The sequence below is a fragment of the Scyliorhinus torazame genome, chromosome 18 (assembly GCF_047496885.1).
Source record: "Scyliorhinus torazame isolate Kashiwa2021f chromosome 18, sScyTor2.1, whole genome shotgun sequence".
NCBI lineage: Eukaryota > Metazoa > Chordata > Chondrichthyes > Carcharhiniformes > Scyliorhinidae > Scyliorhinus > Scyliorhinus torazame.
In genome coordinates, this window is record NC_092724.1 from 134,995,374 (window position 1) to 135,013,402 (window position 18,029).

The 18,029-nt window shown below is 42.6% G+C and overlaps 1 protein-coding gene across 2 annotated transcripts in view; it reads right to left on the reverse strand.

The window, feature by feature from the left end:
• Positions 1-4,746: 4,746 nt before the first annotated feature.
• Positions 4,747-18,029, reverse strand: part of dnai2b (dynein, axonemal, intermediate chain 2b) — an 86,739-nt gene continuing 73,456 nt past the window's right edge. For both annotated transcript variants that reach the window (XM_072483434.1, XM_072483433.1), the window contains exons 11-15: positions 16,058-16,193; positions 12,033-12,179; positions 10,569-10,796; positions 6,696-6,725; positions 4,747-5,554 (exon numbers count right to left, since the gene is read on the reverse strand). In XM_072483434.1, coding sequence (XP_072339535.1) covers positions 5,540-5,554; positions 6,696-6,725; positions 10,569-10,796; positions 12,033-12,179; positions 16,058-16,193 — 556 coding nt within the window. In that variant the 3' untranslated portion in view covers positions 4,747-5,539. The remainder of the gene's footprint in view (positions 5,555-6,695; positions 6,726-10,568; positions 10,797-12,032; positions 12,180-16,057; positions 16,194-18,029) is intronic.

Genomic DNA, 18,029 nt, shown 5'->3' on the forward strand with positions numbered 1-18,029 from the left:
ATAGCCACACAGATTCGGCAGCGCCAGCCCCCCCCCGTCCATACTACACTCCAGAAACACTCTCTTCACCCTCGGGGTCTTATTCGCCCACACAAATCCCATGATGCTCCTGCTTACCCGTTTGGAAACGGCCTTGGTGACCATAATGGGAAGGCACTGGAACACAAAGTGAAACCTCGGGAGGACCACCATTTTGACCGACTGCACCCTACCCGCTAGTGAGAGTGGCAGCATATCCCATCTTTTAAAATCCTCCTCCATCTGCTCCACCAACCGCGTCAAATTGAGCTTGTGCAGGGCCCCCCAACTCCTAGCTACTTGAATCCCTACGTACCGAAACCTCCATTCCACCCTCTTCACCGGTAGCTCGTCTATCTCCCTTCCCTGGTCCCCTGGATGCACCACAAAGAGCTCATTCTTCCCTACGTTGAGTTTATACCCCGAAAAGTCCCCAAACTCCCTTAGGAGCCGCATGGCCTCTGCCATCCCCTCCACTGGATCCGCCACATACAACAACAGGTCGTCGGCATACAACGACACCCGGTGTTCCTTCCCCCCGGACCAGACCCTCAATTTCCTGGACTCCCTCAGTGCCATGGCCAGCGGCTCAATTGCCCGTGCAAACAAGGGGGATAAGGGGCACCCCTGCCTCGTCCCCCGGTACAGCCGAAAGTACTCCGACCTCCGCCGGTTCGTAGCCACACTCGCCACTAGGGCTCTATATAGCAGCCTGACCCAACTGATAAACCCCTCCCCGAACCCAAACCTCCGCAACACTTCCAAAGATACTCCCACTCCCCCCGATCAAAGGCCTTCTCCGCGTCCACAGCTGCCACAACCTCCGCTTCCCCCTCCACCGAGGGCATCATAATCACATTGAGGAGCCTCCGCACATTTGTATTCAAACAAAAAGAATATTCCCCAAATGCAGTAAACACAGTAAACATCTCCCCACGACAAACCCTCAATTTGAGTCCAACTTTTCAGTCTGTATAGAGTTCCATGCCTCAACAGGCGTTTCAAAATAGTGGTGCCGATCTTGGAACGTGACCCACAATCGCGCTGGCTGCAGCATCCCGAACTTCACCCGCTTCCGATGGAGCACCGCCCTCTTCTTAGCCACCTCCGCACTCCAGTCCTGGTAAATTCGGATCTCCGTATTCTCCCACCTGCTGCTCCGCTCTTTTTTGGCCCATCTCAGGACACACTCTCTGTCCATGAAGCGGTGGAAACTCACCACTCCAGCCCTTGGTGGCTTGTTGGCTTTGGGTCTCCTTGCCAGGACCCGATGAGCCCCATCCAGCTCCAGGGGCCTCGGGAAAGCTCCCGCGCCCATCAGCGAATTGAGCATCGTGCTCATATATGCCACGGCATTGGGCCCCTCCACTCCTTCAGGGAGACCCAGAATCCGAAGATTCTTCCTCCTCGACCTATTCTCCAGGTCCTCAAATTTTTCCGCCCACCTCTTGTGCAGCGCCTCGTGCGCCTCCACCTTCACCGCCAGGCCCAAGATCTCGTCCTCGTTCTCCGAGGCTTTTTGCCGCACCTCCCGGATCGCCGCCCCTTGGGCCTTCTGGGTCTCCACAAGCTTCTCAATCGCCGCCTTCATTGGCGCCAGCATTTCTGTCCTCAGCTCCTCAAAGCAGCATTTAAGAAACTCCTGCTGCTCCTGCGACCACTGCGCCCACGCTGGTCTCCACCCGCCGCCATCTTGCTTTTCCTCCCTCGCACTTTTCGCTGCACCAGGATCACTTTTTTAACCGCTCCACTCCTGGTCCAATCCATATAATGTCGGGGGGACCTTGCGGTCACCTTCCCACACTGGAAGCCATCGAACAATTGCCGTTCGGGCCTCTCTGAAGAGCCCAAAAGTCCGTTCCCGGCGGGAGCTGCCAAACGTGAAACCTACCTAGGCATAGCCGCAACCGGAAGTCCCTTTGGAAATATGTTTAAGGATTCCTCTTCCCTGTTGTCATTTTATGGGTTTTGTGTTCTGTGATATTAGCGTTGTAATGGTGTACACAGAACATATAGCTGTTTAACTATAAAGATGATTCATTAGCAAGCACGTGGAAAAGATAACTAATAAACTATAATACAGACGATGGCTACTAAATGAATTCAGTGAATTCTCCTGGAGCTACTCCAAGTGTGACTATCTTCTTGTACGGCTTACTACCAACTGGTCGGTGTCCCCAATCACGTGATGGATCTCTAACGCCACCTGCTGGTCGGAGGTCATACCGATAACTTTGTGCACTGATAGACAACTATTTACATTGATGTGTGCATGCATATCACCACACTGGGCCTGGCTGCGATTGTTATAATATTTTCCCCCAGTTTTCTTGTTCATTATGATCATCAACTGTATAAGCAATCAATAACCTGCTTTCATTTATAACCAGGAGATAAATGCTCTGATTTTTAACCACCCTGAATGATTCTGCATGAGTTTTTCAAAATTAGATCTGAGCCATAACAAGTAAAATGCTCTGGGCCCATTTCCATAGGGTTTAGGGCTGAACACAGACAAATTTAGGATTCAATCAGTACTCCTGGCAAGAATAATCCAGTGAATGGGGCTGAACAGACAAGTTACAAAACCTGAATTGCAAACTAGGTGGGTCCCACAGCAACAACGAAATAATAGACCACAAAATGCAGGAATTAGATGGAGGGGATAGCAAAGCTGACAAGCATGGCACTCTCTCTATTTTACATACCTAGGTCTGTACTCTCTGTTTTATTCTCCATTATATACAATAAAAAGTCCCAACGCATTTCTCAAGAGCTTTATTGAGCAAAGTGTGACATTCAGGCACATGAGGAACAGTTTCTGGACAGTTTGGTGACCAAATGTTTGGATCAAACGGTGATTTCAAGAAGTGTCTCAAAGAGAGAAAGGCAGATAGATTTAAGGAGGGAATTCCAGAGTTTAGGACTAAAAGCAATGCTGCCAACAGTGGAGTGGTTAAAATTGGGTGTACGCAAGATCAGTAGACTATAATTAATTTTGTTTGGATTCACTCACCTGATTTATAGATATAGAAGAGTGATGAAGATTGCTTAATGTTGTTACAAATGAACTATTGAGTTGTGGATGTACATCATGGTTAATAACTAATCAGCATGAGACTTCTCAACATTATGGAAGCTATAACATGTACCTTTTTAATATGTTCCTGTCTAATTTAAAGAACTCACATGCACTGCCCTCCATAGAACTGGTCCTTCATTTTAACACAATTGCATAGGTCTCTCAGAGAGGTAAAAAGGTAGCGAGGTTTAGGAAAGAAATTTCAGAACTTAAGGCTTATATGGCTCAAGGCATGACTGCTAATGGTTAGCTATAAGTACAAGAGGACAAGGTTTTAGGGATGCAGAGATCCCAAAGAGTTGTAGGGCTTTGGAGGTTACAAAGAGTGGGGTGAAGCTGTAGGGCAATTTGAAAATGAGGATGACAATGTTAAGTTGAGCCGTTAGTTGACCACAAGCCAACATTGGTCAGCAAGCGCAGAGATGATGAGTGAACAGTGTTTAACATAATCTGGAATTTCGGCAGCATAGTTTTGGATCATTTCAGGTTTATGGAGGGTGGAAATGGGAGAGTAACCAGGACAGCATCAGAGTAGATGATACACGCACGGAGTTTCAGCAGCAGTTGGGCTGCAACTGGGATGGGTGTGGCTGATATTACAGAGGTGGCAATAGGTGGTCTATATGATAGATATGGCATCAGAAGCATATCTCAGGGTCAAGCGGGATGTCCAGGTTGCAAATTGTCAAGTTTAGAGTGAGACAGCTGACATAAAGCAGGATAGAATTGCTGACTCAGTAATGGAGTTTGTGAGCTCATTAGTGTCTTAAGTAGAATTAAATGCACTTGTTTGAAATGTTGCCTTATCTGTTAGCACTTTTACTGGCTGTTATAGTTATTAGATCATTTAGCACCTGGACTGACATCAATGTCACCTAATGATAGGAGCTAACACTTCCTTTTGTTATGCTCCCTGTAGAGATCAATACATCTTTAGAAAGATATTTGAATTTCTAGTGAGTCGCTGGAAGATTCATATGATAAAAATTTTAAGTTTTAAGACTTTTACTGCAGTTAACAAATTAAAGCAAGTGCCCAAACACTATTCAGTAGGCATCTCATATCCTAAACTACAGAAAAGATATCCATTTAACTTTTAAAATGACAAAAAATCCCCCTCCAAGATTATACTTTAAGTGGACACTTCATTTTCCAATAACTAGTCCAAAGCTATCCTCGGCTCCTGTTGGCTTGCTTCCCTTTTATTTTTCCAGCTGAATCATTTCTATTCCTTGAACTGACTCTAATAATGAGGGACAAATTAAAAATTCCTCCCTCTAGACATGCTAGGCAAATTTTCCACTCTTGTTGAAATCCTCACAAGCACTGTCTATTCAATCTGGGCATGACCTACCTCCCACGTTTCTCATGGCAACCAACATTTTCACTGCTTATGGTGCAGGCCTAGCTGCCTCTAACTTTCAGCACTCTCTCCGAATCTTGCAGTCTAACCTGTGTGTGAGGTTCAGGGATATCTTAAGAAACCGCTATAAGCTGATACTTTTTATGGTCTGTTCCCGCCTCAAACTTCATCTTCACAACGTGAATCACAGGGTTCTTCTATCCAGTGTTATGACCTCCGTAGAGATTGATAACTTTTCAAGAGAAATTCGAATTACCAGCTTTTAGTTGAAAGGATGACAACATTTAATGTTTTAAAAATCTTTTACTGTGTCAAATGATCAAAAGCACAATTGACTCAACAGTATTTTTTGTGTAGGCAACTTAAATTTGGATTATAAAAATAAACAGTTCCTTGTCACTTATTCCTCTCCCCAGAATTGCAAGTCTCATATCAAACAGTTTATTAATTGAATTTAAATCCTACCATGCTGCTGTGGCAGGGGATTTTGACCCACACCCCTGGAGGAAGATCCCACCAGGGGGAACAGCCAGAAAACCCTGCCCTTAGTTTCATAATGATGTTAGCTCTAGTTGTAGAGCTTACCAAGGTTAAAGGCTCTGGAATTCAAGAGCATTACAACTGCTATCAGCTGCCAGCCTTGTTTAAGTATGGCCTTGAAAAGCTATTCTCTCATGGAATAACAGTCCCAAGCTAACAGCGAATGGTTCTTCTGGGAGCAAAATTGGAGAAGAAATATAAATTGTGGTAGCTTCTCTTGTCTTGACACACAGTCTCTTCTTCAACTCAGGGAAGCTTGTTTTTGCAACAAATTGACTTTGTTGCAGTTCAATAAATCTTTACAATGCATCATATATAGATGAAAGCACTACAAATAAAACGTTGAACCTTTATTTAAAAATTCAAAGAAAACCATGTATTGAATAAAATCAATGTAATATGAAAATAGGTGCATTTAATGTCCAGATGTCAATACCAAGTTTCAGGATATTAATCTTCTGGATGCTGGCTGTTCTTTCAATAGTGAAGCAAATTTAATTAATTTACTTAATTGACACTGCAGTAGCATTTTCCGATTAATAGTCATCCATCTAAAAAAAAACAAAGGTTCTCATTAGATATATACAGAAATCTAGAATGTCATCTCTGGACTGAGATAAAATTATATTTAGAAAAAGCGGCTGAAGACATGCTTTATATATTTGCCCCATTTTTGGAATTCATTTCTTATATTCAGCATTGGTCTGTGGTAAACACTTATTCTTTTAATAGTTAGCAAACAAAGAATGATGATTAGGAATCCAGGCAGAGGTGCGGGAGGAGTTGAGAATTTTGTTTTGGCCTCACAGCTGGTTTGAAACTGAATTTAAATTCAGAGCCGAACAGTTGGATGCTATCTGCGCAAGAGAGAATTCAGTAGACCGAATTGTCCCAAGCCCCCACCGGTGGGTTCAATGGCATGTGGGGGGGGGGGGGGGGGGGGGAGGATGGGGGGGCAGAGAATTTGGCGGGAGGCCCAAAAATTGGTTTTACACCAGCATGCATTTACAGCGGGATTTTCTGCTGGTGCCCACCATAGCGGATCGGGAAACCCGCCTGAGTCTGACGTGAAACTCATTGGTATCCTGCTAATAGGGTGCAGATGAAGTCCTGACCACCCATGCCCAATTCTCCTTGGCACCATCGGGAAAACACGCTGGTGCGAAACACACCTGGAACAATGCCTGGAGCTGCCTCCGGAGTTCAGGGTGGATTTCCAGGAATACCACAGCAGTGGGTAGGGGAAGTATCTACAAGTGGACCTTCCAGATAAGGTGTCATCAAGGGGATCCATTTTCCAGCCTCAGGATGCCAGAGATCCATTCTCATTTTTAGGCTTTCACCTTTGTTCTTCAATAGTGGGTCAGTGATGTTTGGCGCATTTTCAAAATGGTGCCGGATAGAACAGCAGACTATGCATCATCAGGCCTGCCCGTCACCGGATATGACGCAAAACACCCCGGTTGCATAATTAATCAGGTTGGGGCCAGACGTTTTGTCATTCGTTCCTGCCACCGCAGTGGTCAACATTCCAGTATCTGCCCCTCCCCCACCATGGGACTTAGTGTAACTATCGGAGAATTCCGATCAGTATCTCTGGAAATTGTTTAATTTTTACATTAAGTAACTGAACCAACTTAGAATATAACCAAATCCTTAGTACACTCATTAAATTCAAAAAGCCGTTCTCACCTCCTCTTCCTCTTCTGACAGCATCTTTTCCTAGAGAAAAAAAGTACAATTTCGTAAACAATTTGATTTGAAAATAAATATACTTTGTGGTTTTTCATGAGACCAACAGTCTAATTTAATCCTAAAATTGGGATTTTCCAGTCCTGTCTGTGGCAGAATCCATCACAGGTAGGACAGAAAATTTGGAGAGGCAGCCAAACACCCAATGACTTTAAGTATGAATTTCTGCTCCTGCCCACCCAAGGGTTCTACAAAAAGTATATCAGAGTACAAATTATTTGATGTAGAAGTATAAAGAGATGGAGGGGTTATTTTTGCTTGAGCAATTTCACTGCCAGTCTAACTAAAAGATTATCATCTGGCCTAGTCATAGTGAACAATTTTCAGACATCTGCCCACAGATGCCATACCAGCTCATTGCTCTTTTCGGCCTTTTGAAAAAATCAGACTGAAAAAGCGTACCATGCCATTTTGCAAACTGGACCATGGAAACTAGACGAAGAAGCAGTATTAAGTGATAGATGTTTGTAAAGTTGGTCTGGCATTTTCCACAACTTACCCCATTAGCCACCATAAATAGTTAATGATTATACCCTGGAGCTGTTAGCTGGTTACTAAGCTCTCCAACATCGATTCTGAATAACTGTATGTGTATCTCCTCTACACTATATGTTGGACTGTATAAATAACAAGCTCACATCATGAAGGTCAAAACTATCTTTTATGGTCCGCAACCCAAGCTTTCTTCCTTACTACTGACCCACCTCTCTGGCCCAATGCTGATGTTTCTGGTGGGGGGGGGGGGGGGGGGGGGGGTGAGAGCCCCCAATGCTAATGGTGGTGGTGGTAAGGGGGGGGGGGTTGAGATCCTCCAATGGTGATGATGGTGGGGTGGGGTGTGGGTGTGAAGGGTCCCCTGTGTCCTTGGTTGGGGAGGGGCTTATTTTCTGTGCTGATCAGGGCATCCTTTTTAACAGACGCCTCTAACACCGTGGCGCCAGTCTTAAAGCCTCTATCAGACCCCGCTGCACCACAGTGACGGTGTAAGCCACGCCCCCTGAATTTCGTATTCCAGAGGAGCTCAAAACCTGGACTAAAAACTCGGCTGTGCATCGGGAGAGTTATACGCTGGATTTCAGTCAGAGCCTGACACTCTGAAAAAATTGCACCAAATACCACATGTATCCTACCCATTGCTACATCTTGCTCACCCATCAGTGCCATTCCTACAGACCAAAATTTATTTCTTAATTTCTCAGTGTATTCAATTCAAGATGCTTGTTTTTGTCTATAAATCCTTTATTAGCCTTGCTCATCTTGTTTCTGCAATATTTTACAATCTGACATAAGTTACTATCTTCATACTTCAGCTTTCTGAGCATACTCTTTTAACACACTGCTAGTGCTAAAGCCTTCTGCCACCATACTGCTACCTTTTGGAACCCTTTTCCTAAATCTCGAATAATAAACCCAGATGTTAACTTGGAGGCTGGTAGGGGCACTGTATTATGTTCAGGAATCCTAGAAGGTGGCTCAGTGGTTAGCACTGTTGCCTCACGGCGCCGAGGTCACAGGTTCGATCCCAGCTCTGGGTCACTGTCCGTGTGAAGTTTGCACATTCTCCCCGTGTTAGCGTGGGTTTCGCCCCCACAACCCAAAGATGTGCAGGGTAGGTGGATTGGCCATGCTAAATTGCCCTTTCATTGGAAAAAATGAATTGCGTACTCTACATTTTTTAAAAAGGAATTGGAATCAGTACTCAGCTGGGGAGTGGAGAGTCGGGAGAAGAGATCCAGATCAGGTGCAATGGATCAATCAGATACCTGGAAACAATTTGGGGGGGATGAGGTTGAGAGCACTGGAGATACATCATCCCCAAGGTTTGGAATACCTGGCCAACCAGGCTCAAATTTAAAGGGGAAATTAAATCTGCGACATTATAATATTTAAACAATCAACCAACCTCTTGGGAGGTTTGGTCACCACATCCCACTCTGCCTCCACTGAACCCAGAGGTTGCTGCGTTGGATTTGGGTTGAAGTCAGGGTTGAGAGTTTTAACATTTTAATCCAGCCCCAAACCACCTGTTTTTGGGGGTTAAAATTTGCACCTCTGTGTCCATCGTTAAAAATATCCCGAAAATACATCTCGGCCATGGAGACTTCACTTATCTCTCCTATTTTTTTCTTTGTTGACTCTGTGTCTATTTCATTACACCTATCTGCCTTGTAGCATTTTTATATTAAAGACGCAATATAAATGCAACTTATTGTCATAGTAAAATCAGTTAGCCAACACCGATAACCAGTTGGATGATCCTATTCCATATTTTGCCCTTGGGCTAACAGCCCTGAATGAATATGGTGACCATGGCATATTACACTGACAATTTATCAAAAGCCTATTTATTTGCATCTTTGGAAACATTAGATAACTGATAAATCATGTTAACATGGAAATTGTTTGACCACAGAATCAATAATGAACATATTAAAAATTGGTGATATAACTGCAATACTATAAAAGAATTAACACAATCTCTCTCTTAAAACGCCCACTGCAATATCCTTCATTTGTACTTCTGCCTTCAGCTGGCAGGATCGGAAAGTCAGGCAAACAACTTTCTAATAGCCACCAAGTGTTGGTCCATAAAGTGCATTTCCATATGTTGGGCTTGGTGTTGGATTTTTTATTCTGACTCCATCTGCTAATTCAGGTAGAACTTCATACATATGAGACATAGCTCCAAGGTACATTAATAAGTGTGTGCTCCATCGGTTGGCCAGCAGTTGAGATATTGGTATAGAGTTAAGAAAGCTAACTGAGATTGCTTAACATTTACAAATTATTGTAGTCAATTGGAAGATCTGAAAAGGTGAGCCAAAAGTAGTTTATTTGCTACTCACAGCTAGGAAATACAGAACTAAGCAGCAGTCCAAGCCCCAGCCGGGACCATCCTGAGTTGCTGGCTCTTTTCTGGGCCGACCTTTATCTTGGGGAATTAATAAACCCGCTGTTGCGCCTCCGCCCCTTAGCAGGGGAGCTCATACTCCACGAGCCCCACGGGGAGATCAATCGGGTCATCCCCATGGATCTTGTGGGGGTTATAACAAAACTCAAACTGAATATGAAGCTGGGAACCAAATTAAAAATATACCAACAAGATTTGTGGAATGTGGTGCGAGTGAAACCTGAAATTTTTAATTGGCTTACTGAATCTTAACTTCCATCATTCCTTCTACCAGAGATGAGCCCATGAACACTTTTAATTATTCACTTTACTTACAGAATTGGAAAAGTGAAGCAGAGCAACAACTGGTGGGAAAGTGCTCTGTTCCTCTTGCACTGTGATATCTAAATAGAAAGCCTGCTTCTCAAGTTTGATTCTTTTCTCATTGTAACTATGCACAAAATAATGCCTTTCAGATTTAAGTGAGTTTTAAGTGTAGATAAAAGTAATGCATGAAACAGGCACATTCTATAGATGCAAGCCTGGGATGAGGAGAATGAGCTGTGTTTATCTATTAGCTGATGAAAGTTCAAATGTAGACGCACCGACATCTGTTCAAACAAACCCTGACATTACAAATTCACTTCTCACTGTTATTTTATCTAATTCTATTTCTCCACAGTTGTCCACTACTCGGCAATTAAGTACTATTTAGCCACTTAAGAGGTGCAAAAGGAACATTATTCGAGGCGACTTTCATTAGCTAGCTTTTTAATTCTCAGAATAACAAAATCGTACAGGAGACACCGATAAAACAGAAAATGGGCGTCAGCAGCATTCAAGGTTTTTGGCATTAAGATTAAAAACAGATTAGCACTATCATTTCCAAAAGTAAAAAAATACCTCAAACTCCTTCCTCTTACCCTTTCATCCATTTTTTCTGCCTCCATCTCAAATCTCTGTCTTTCTTGTTCAATAGTTTCAAAGAACGCTGCCTCAGCTTGTTCAATTTTGTATTCAATAGTTTCCTCCTCGTCTTCGTCTTTGTGTTCAACCACTTTTCCTTGTTCAGATTTAGCCCGCTCTTTTACCCGTATCTCACGTTGACGTGCTTCCAGAATCTTCTCCCGTTTTGTCTCCCTCTCAAACATCTAAGAATAAAACAAAAAATGCCATATTATTATGTGATTTGTTTTTATCCTGTGGGCGCTGCTGGATAGACCAACATTTGTTGCCCATCCCTAATTACACTTTAGAAGGTAGTGGTGAGCTGCTTTCTTGAGCTGCTGCAGTCTATGTGTTTTAGGTATATCCACAGGAGGTACAAATGTGCTGTTCTCTCTCAGGATGTGCTCCCACTCTGCCAATGCCCTGGCTATTACCTCTCAGTCAGCCAGTCCAGACAGCTGCCACCCACAGGTAGTGCACAGTCCAGGTGAGGAGCTTAGGCGCCAGGCTTACTGATAGTTGTTCAGCAGCTTGGTGCCATTCCTCAGTAAAGAGTTGAGGCATGGGTCAAGACGTAATTTTTTTTTCTGTGTGTGTGTGTCGCTCTTTCCTTTTCTCTTAAGAAAGCAGTCTATAACAGTCTGAATGAAATGCAGGGGAACACAGATAGTGGGCGAGATTCTCCTTCCTCCCCGGAGCGTGTTTCTCGGCAGCGGGAAGAGGACTGCCGTTGGCCAGTGGTAGGATCTTCTGGTCCACTGCTGTCGATGGGACTTTCCATTGAATCCACCCCACCATGGGAAATCTGTGGCGGGGGTGTGACATCAGTGAAAGATCCCACTGCAGTGAACAGCCAGAAGATCTTACCCATATTATTTTCCACACGGTGAAGGAGGCTGTGGGACTTTAGACTAAGATATCGCATATATGGCCGACAGAAAAATAGATTAGTGACTGTTACTTCAGTGACTTTTGAAATCCAAAGTGAGTTTAGCCCATGAGTGGGACCGAATAGTATATTTATTACTTTAATGATAAATAGAAAAAGCGGCATCTAATTCAAAATTGGGACTCTGTTCCTTCAGATATTTCATGCAAAACATGCAAAAGCCTGTTTACGTGTGCACAGTTAACCGTGTCTCACTGGAGAGCTTCTCAAGTAGACCATATTAAATTTTGTCATAGTATCTCATATTTATCGAATCAACATTATTTCACTATTAAGCATTCTGCAGGTTTTGTTACAATTGTGTAATTTGGCAATATTACCTGCAATTACACTCATGTTGAAATCTGAAGCATAGGCCTCAGAGTTGTAGTTTACTTAAAATCATTTTAAATGCAATGAAGTCCATCAATTTTGCACACAAATCTATACCTCAGTAAAAACTGGCTGGCCGCAGCAATAGTGATCAAACTCTCTAACTCAGAACACTTACGGCATTTGCAAGTGCTTTTTCATTTTTCTGATAAGTACAGAAACCTGATGAGAACTCAAGCAGGGTCGTTGTGCCCAGGTAGGAACCACAGGCCAGTAATCGTCCATTGTCTTGGATACGCAAACTGTACAGAGGTTCATCACACACCTTGGTGAGAGGAAGGAAAGAGAATGTATTAAGGAAAACAATCCAGATTTAGCAAATTGATAATGAAACATGTAACAATAAGAAGGGGGATACTGATCCCCCCTTTTTAACTAGCAATGTCTCTAAACCCAATTATCCTTCAGTGTCAGTATTACATTCCAATTGTGAAGTGCAGAAAGAAAAAAGTGCTTTATTCAGGATTTTTCATTATAATCACGACACTTTAAAAAATAGAAACAATTCCAACGCCAAACACCAAATGAAATAAGAGACTAAGTCACAACTTTAAAGATTGCTATCATGACAGCCGAATACATTCTCATAATAACTATGTTGAACGAAAACAATTTTATAATAATTGAAATAGAACAAAAAACTAACAAGCGGACTGCAATAGAGTTGTTCAAACGTTAATACTTAAGAGTTTCATAAACAAATATCATGTAGGTGGAGAAATTATTAGGAAATGTCAATCAGAATATTGCTTCACGGTATGTTATACCATTCGAACAAATGAATACAATTTGAATTTAGAACACATCTTTGAAACAAAATCTTTACATGCTTATTAATCTTTCAACAATCTGCAGGGAAGTATGTGGAATCAAAGATATGAGGGGTGTTGCTAATAGTTAGTGAGCTGAAGTACTAGAAAGACAAGTACAGACAGCTGAATGTCCCTTCTGCACCTTTGACATTTTCTTAGATTGTAATTCTAATAAGAAACTTTACATCTGATCCTTTAACCCTGTAAAGGCAACTGAGTGGTATGACTCAGATTCATGCTTACTAGTTTCCACATGCCGAGTTCCTGATCTTAATTCTACCCCTATGATGAGCATGAAGCAGATGCTAGGTACTTCCCCACAGGGAACAAAATAACAGCTGAAGAGTCAGGATGCTCTTACACTCCAAATAGGCAATAACACAAAATGGTGTACAGAAGTCTTAGGTCTTCAGATGCAAACATACACATCCTTTGACAATCAAAAAGTCACATTCTTAAGCAAAAAAAATCCTGTTGTATTTAACTGCGCAGCAAACTTCCTGTCAGATCTCTTGGCAAAATTCCTCAAGTGTGACATAGGGCCTCTCAGTGGTGAGAGATGGTTCAGTGAAGCAATGTAAAAGTGTTCCATCACACTGTATAAACAGTGACAGGAACAAGTCAGCTTGTGATTTCCCCATATAATGAAACTTCTTGGTCAGATTGTGTGTCAGGAGGGTGCAGTGACAAGACACTTTCCTACTGGAACAGAAGGAAAAATGTAAGAGAGTGTGCCATATTGGGTCACATTTATGTAGCTTGAAAAGCGACATTAATAAGAGGTTACTATCATGCCTTCCCAACAAAAAAGTCGGTCAAGATTCAGATGACACAAAGGATAAAGGAAAACACCTTAAAGATTTGGCGAGAAACAAAAGAAATTAAGTGAGGTAACCTAATACTTTGCTTATTAAAAAAAAAAAGCATTCACAACTCATTAAAGGATGACAACTTGGGACCTGGAATTACAGTGCCATTGGATGCAAACTGCAAAATAGAATAATCCCTGTGAGCTCATTGTAGTAACAGATTGGGATGAGATTTAACATATTAGACTGTACAGTAAAAAAAGCAGCAATTTCTTGTGGCATGAAATAGTTCAATCCTTTGGTAACCAAATTTAGGAAGTAAATCTACCATTTTTAAAAATAAAAAGTACCTAAATATGAAATGGATGTGTTTGAAATGGGTAGTTGTGTTTATCTAGTGATAATTAAGACAATGCACTTGTCATGATGCACACATCATGAGATCATCCTCACAATGAGGCTGGTATTTTGTACAAATCCCTTACAATGACTCTAGCAGTGGTTAAATTAAAATAAAATTACATTAACTGTGATGTTCAACAATTATTAAGAATTTGAAACAGATGAACAGGTTACCAGGGGGATAAACTAAACTAGATCATGCCAAAACAAAAGGAAAACACTGCAAATCTGAATTTAAAACAGAAAATGTTGCAAATACTCTGGAGTATTACCTGAGCTCGAGAAAATTGGCGCAGGGAAAATATGATTTCAGAGTTGAATGTCTGGCTCAAAGAGAAATGTGGAGAAATGTTTTTTAAAATTATCATAGAATCCCTATAGTGCAGAAGATGGCCATTTGGCCAATCGAGTCTGCACCGACTCTGAAAGGGCACCCTACCGAGGCATTTTCCCTGTAGTCCAACCTACCTTTTGGACACTAAGGGGCAATTTAGAAGGGCCAATCCGCAGCCGTCATGCCGAGTTACCGATGCATGGTACCACACGCGACCGACGCCGTCGGGAACTTGGCTGGTCGGGGGCGGAGCATCGGGGAGTGAGCCTCAGGGTACACCGCTTTGGTGGGGGCGGAGCATCACGAAAACGGCACCGCCCCTGATTTGGTCGGAAACGGGTATTCTCCGGCCGATTGCCGAACGCGATTTCGGCGTGGACGACCGGAGAATCCCACCCGGGGAGTTTTAGTGAGCTCAGTGAATGTGGGTATATTTTGGGAACAAGAGGTAACTTCAGATAAAATGGTGTGTTTAGTTAATATACTTGTCATAGTGTATATGAGTCTTTTGTGGGTTTTTTCTTTGCTTTTACCAGACCAATGCCTGGTCTGCTTCCTCACTGGGTTGTACATTGTTGCTCATATTATCCCAAACATATATAGACCACTAATAACCAGTGTTTCAAGTTATCCTTCGGGGTTTGAGACACTCTCGCAGGTAACATCAATGGGGTTCTTAACATGCCCAACCTCTCTCATCCACCTCCCCCGATGTCTGAACCTCCCTTGGTGTCTGATTCCCCCCTCCCGATGTATGCATCAAATCAGTCCTGAGTCAGAAAGTCGAGCGAGACAGGCACGGAAGAAATTTGGCAAAGAAAAGCACGCACAGAGTGGCAATCTATCACTGATTGACACTCCAAGGAAGTTACAGCCCAACATTTCTTCTCAGCCACTTGTCCTACAACAGCCAATCATTTATGAGGAAACCTTCCTACGCACTAGTTGGAGGTTCCAATAACTTGGGCAACACGGTAACACAGTGGTTAGCACAGTTGCTTAACAGCTCCAGGATCCCAGGTTCGATTCCTGGCTTGGGTCGCTGTCTGTTTGGCGTCTGCATGTTCTCCCCGTGTCTGTGTGGTTTTCCTACGGGTGCTCCGGTTTCCTCCCATAGTTCAAAGATGTGCAGGTTAGGTGGATTGACCATGCTAAATTGCCCTTAGTGTCCAAAAAGGTTGGGTGAGGTTACTGGGTTAGGGTGGAGGTGTGGGCTTGGATGAGGTGGGGTGTTCTTTCCAAGGGCTGGTGCAAACTCAATGGGCCGAATGGCCATCTTCTGCACTGTAAATTCTATATCATAGACTTAATCTTCTCTGAAACAGTTTAGGGATCCTGCACATGTATATAAGCTTCCACAGTTAAGGAAGGGATAGAATGGCTATAGTCCCTGCACCTGATCAAAAGTGACTGGAAAAACCTCAAGGTCAGTGGTCACAAATGGGTAATGGAGGTACCAGAAGACAGCCTATGAATCTATATTAGAGATTATTTCAGGAGAGAAGAGGAGAAAAAGTAGTGAGGGGAGGGGGAAAAAGTGAATATTACCAACATCATTGCTTCAATATTTCCAGTCTAAGAAGGGAAGTCAAAAAGAACGATTAACCATGGGTCCCAATCTTAGTTGGCATCCAGAGTTCCCTGTTGGAATCTACATGGGATAGATTTTGTTTTGTACAATTGTGTAAAAAGAGTGATAAGCAAGTCTGCAGCCCATTTTATATCTTCCCCGATTTTTATTTTCATTTGCAGCAATGCAAATGATTCGAACAATCAATCACAGTACCTTAATGCTGAGTGTTGGTTCACTATGTTTAAATAACAAGTCCCAGGTGTCAACAGTTCCATCCATTTTGGTTGTGAAGAAAACAGACGGCCTTACAGGGCTCCAACAACCATCTGTTAGATTGGACATGTGGTATCTACAACAAAAAACAGCAGAGGAAGTTTGACCAATTAATTTTAAATAATCTTTTTTCTTACTTGAGGCAAAATATAGGTAATCCTTTTCCTGGACTACAACCATAACTCTGCTTGAATAGCTGAAAATTAGAACGGGAGTCTTGGTTTGCTCTGACAATTTCTACACGGCCTTGTCTGGGATAGACCCTCTGCCCACCATAAGAAACGATGCAATTGGGGGATTGTAACTTTCTAATTTCCGGCCTCAGAAACGCGCAGAAGCTGGTATGGTAATCAGGGTTAGGTGTACTGGCCTATCATTCAGAAAAAGTGCCGCTCATTTGTCAGTCTAGGCTCAGGTCATGTCCATGCTCCTTCGGTATTTGAAGAAAAATTTTCATGCCGATGTAAAACATGATTCAGAGCTTTCCTTTGTCCTCCATGAACTTGGCATCCTCTGTCAATTTGGCAGCTTCCTCAGGCAGCTGGGAACACAATATGAACCCGACAAGCATTGGCTCACAGTGCTTTAGATGGCCTTCCCCTAATTGGCAGAGTTAGTGGCAAAGGCTACTGGCAGGAGATCCAGGAATTAATGCTCAGATCGTAGGACCACAGATTTCCTTTTCTTAATCCGCTGAGTTCCTCCAGCTCACTTTTGACTGATTAAATTGCACTCAGACATTGAAGACCCATTTGGGTTAATTAATACCGAGAAGTACTAATTGTGGTCATGTTTATCATATCTATTCATGTTTATCACTAATTGTGGTCATGTTTACCATGAATGGATATGACCAACACCAAGTGAATAGGTTGATCTCTTTTCCACAGGGGATATGTACTAAATCTAGTTAGTGAAGCATGATGACATCATCTTCAGACTGAATAATCTTGGTTTTCAATTTCAAACTTTTGTTGTTCTTTATGCAACTGCAGCAACATAACTGCACAAAGAATCTTTAAAACAAAACACTTTATCTCAGTAAAGTTTAGTTGGGGAAGAACCTCATGTAGCAGGATAGCTGGCAGAGCTAAAAACTAAGTCTCGCTAGGAAGCAGATCACTGACAACAGGTTCAAATAACTACGGATGAGATTACAGAATAATGTCTGAATCTGTACAAGGTTTCTGAGTAACACCCTATACTAAGCCTGCATTCAGGAGAGAGAATAAGCAGTTTGCAACAGTTCTCATACTATCTGCACATAAACTGAACTTTACAAGACTGAAATAAAAATATTCCTGTTATAATCAGTGAACTTTTCGCAGTAGCAGTGGGAGAGAACACATCCTGAGTGTGTGTGGGTATCAGGAATTTGGAGCACAGTGAGAACTTGGTGCAGAGGGGAAAGTGGTGCTTCTTGCTTTTTTCTTTGCTTTTTAACTTTGTAAATATTAAGAGAGTGATCTTGCCCTGCTGCAGCAGTAGAGGCTACAAGGGAGAAAGCTGATTGGTAAGTAGTCAGTAAGGATGGCAAAGTATTTACTACTTTGATTGCTTATAGTTTGTATGGTCTTTTGTGGTTTATATTTTGTAAGGGCTGTATTCTATAGTAACGAGGACCCGGAAAGACTACAGTTATTGATATTATTTGACATTAAGCATTTGCCAAAGGTTTAATTTAAAGGGGTACGTCATGGCAGGAGAGTTCAAAGTCATGGTGCGCTTCTCGTGCTCCATGTGGGAAGCCGTGAACATTTTCAGTGTCCAGGGCTAGCATGTGTTCAGGAAGTGTCTCCAGATGCAGCTCCTGGGAGCTTGGGTTTCAGAGCTGGAGAGGAAGCTGGAGACATTGGAACATCCGCAAGGTGGAGAGTGTAGCCGCTTAAAATGGCTAACTCCCGATTAGAAT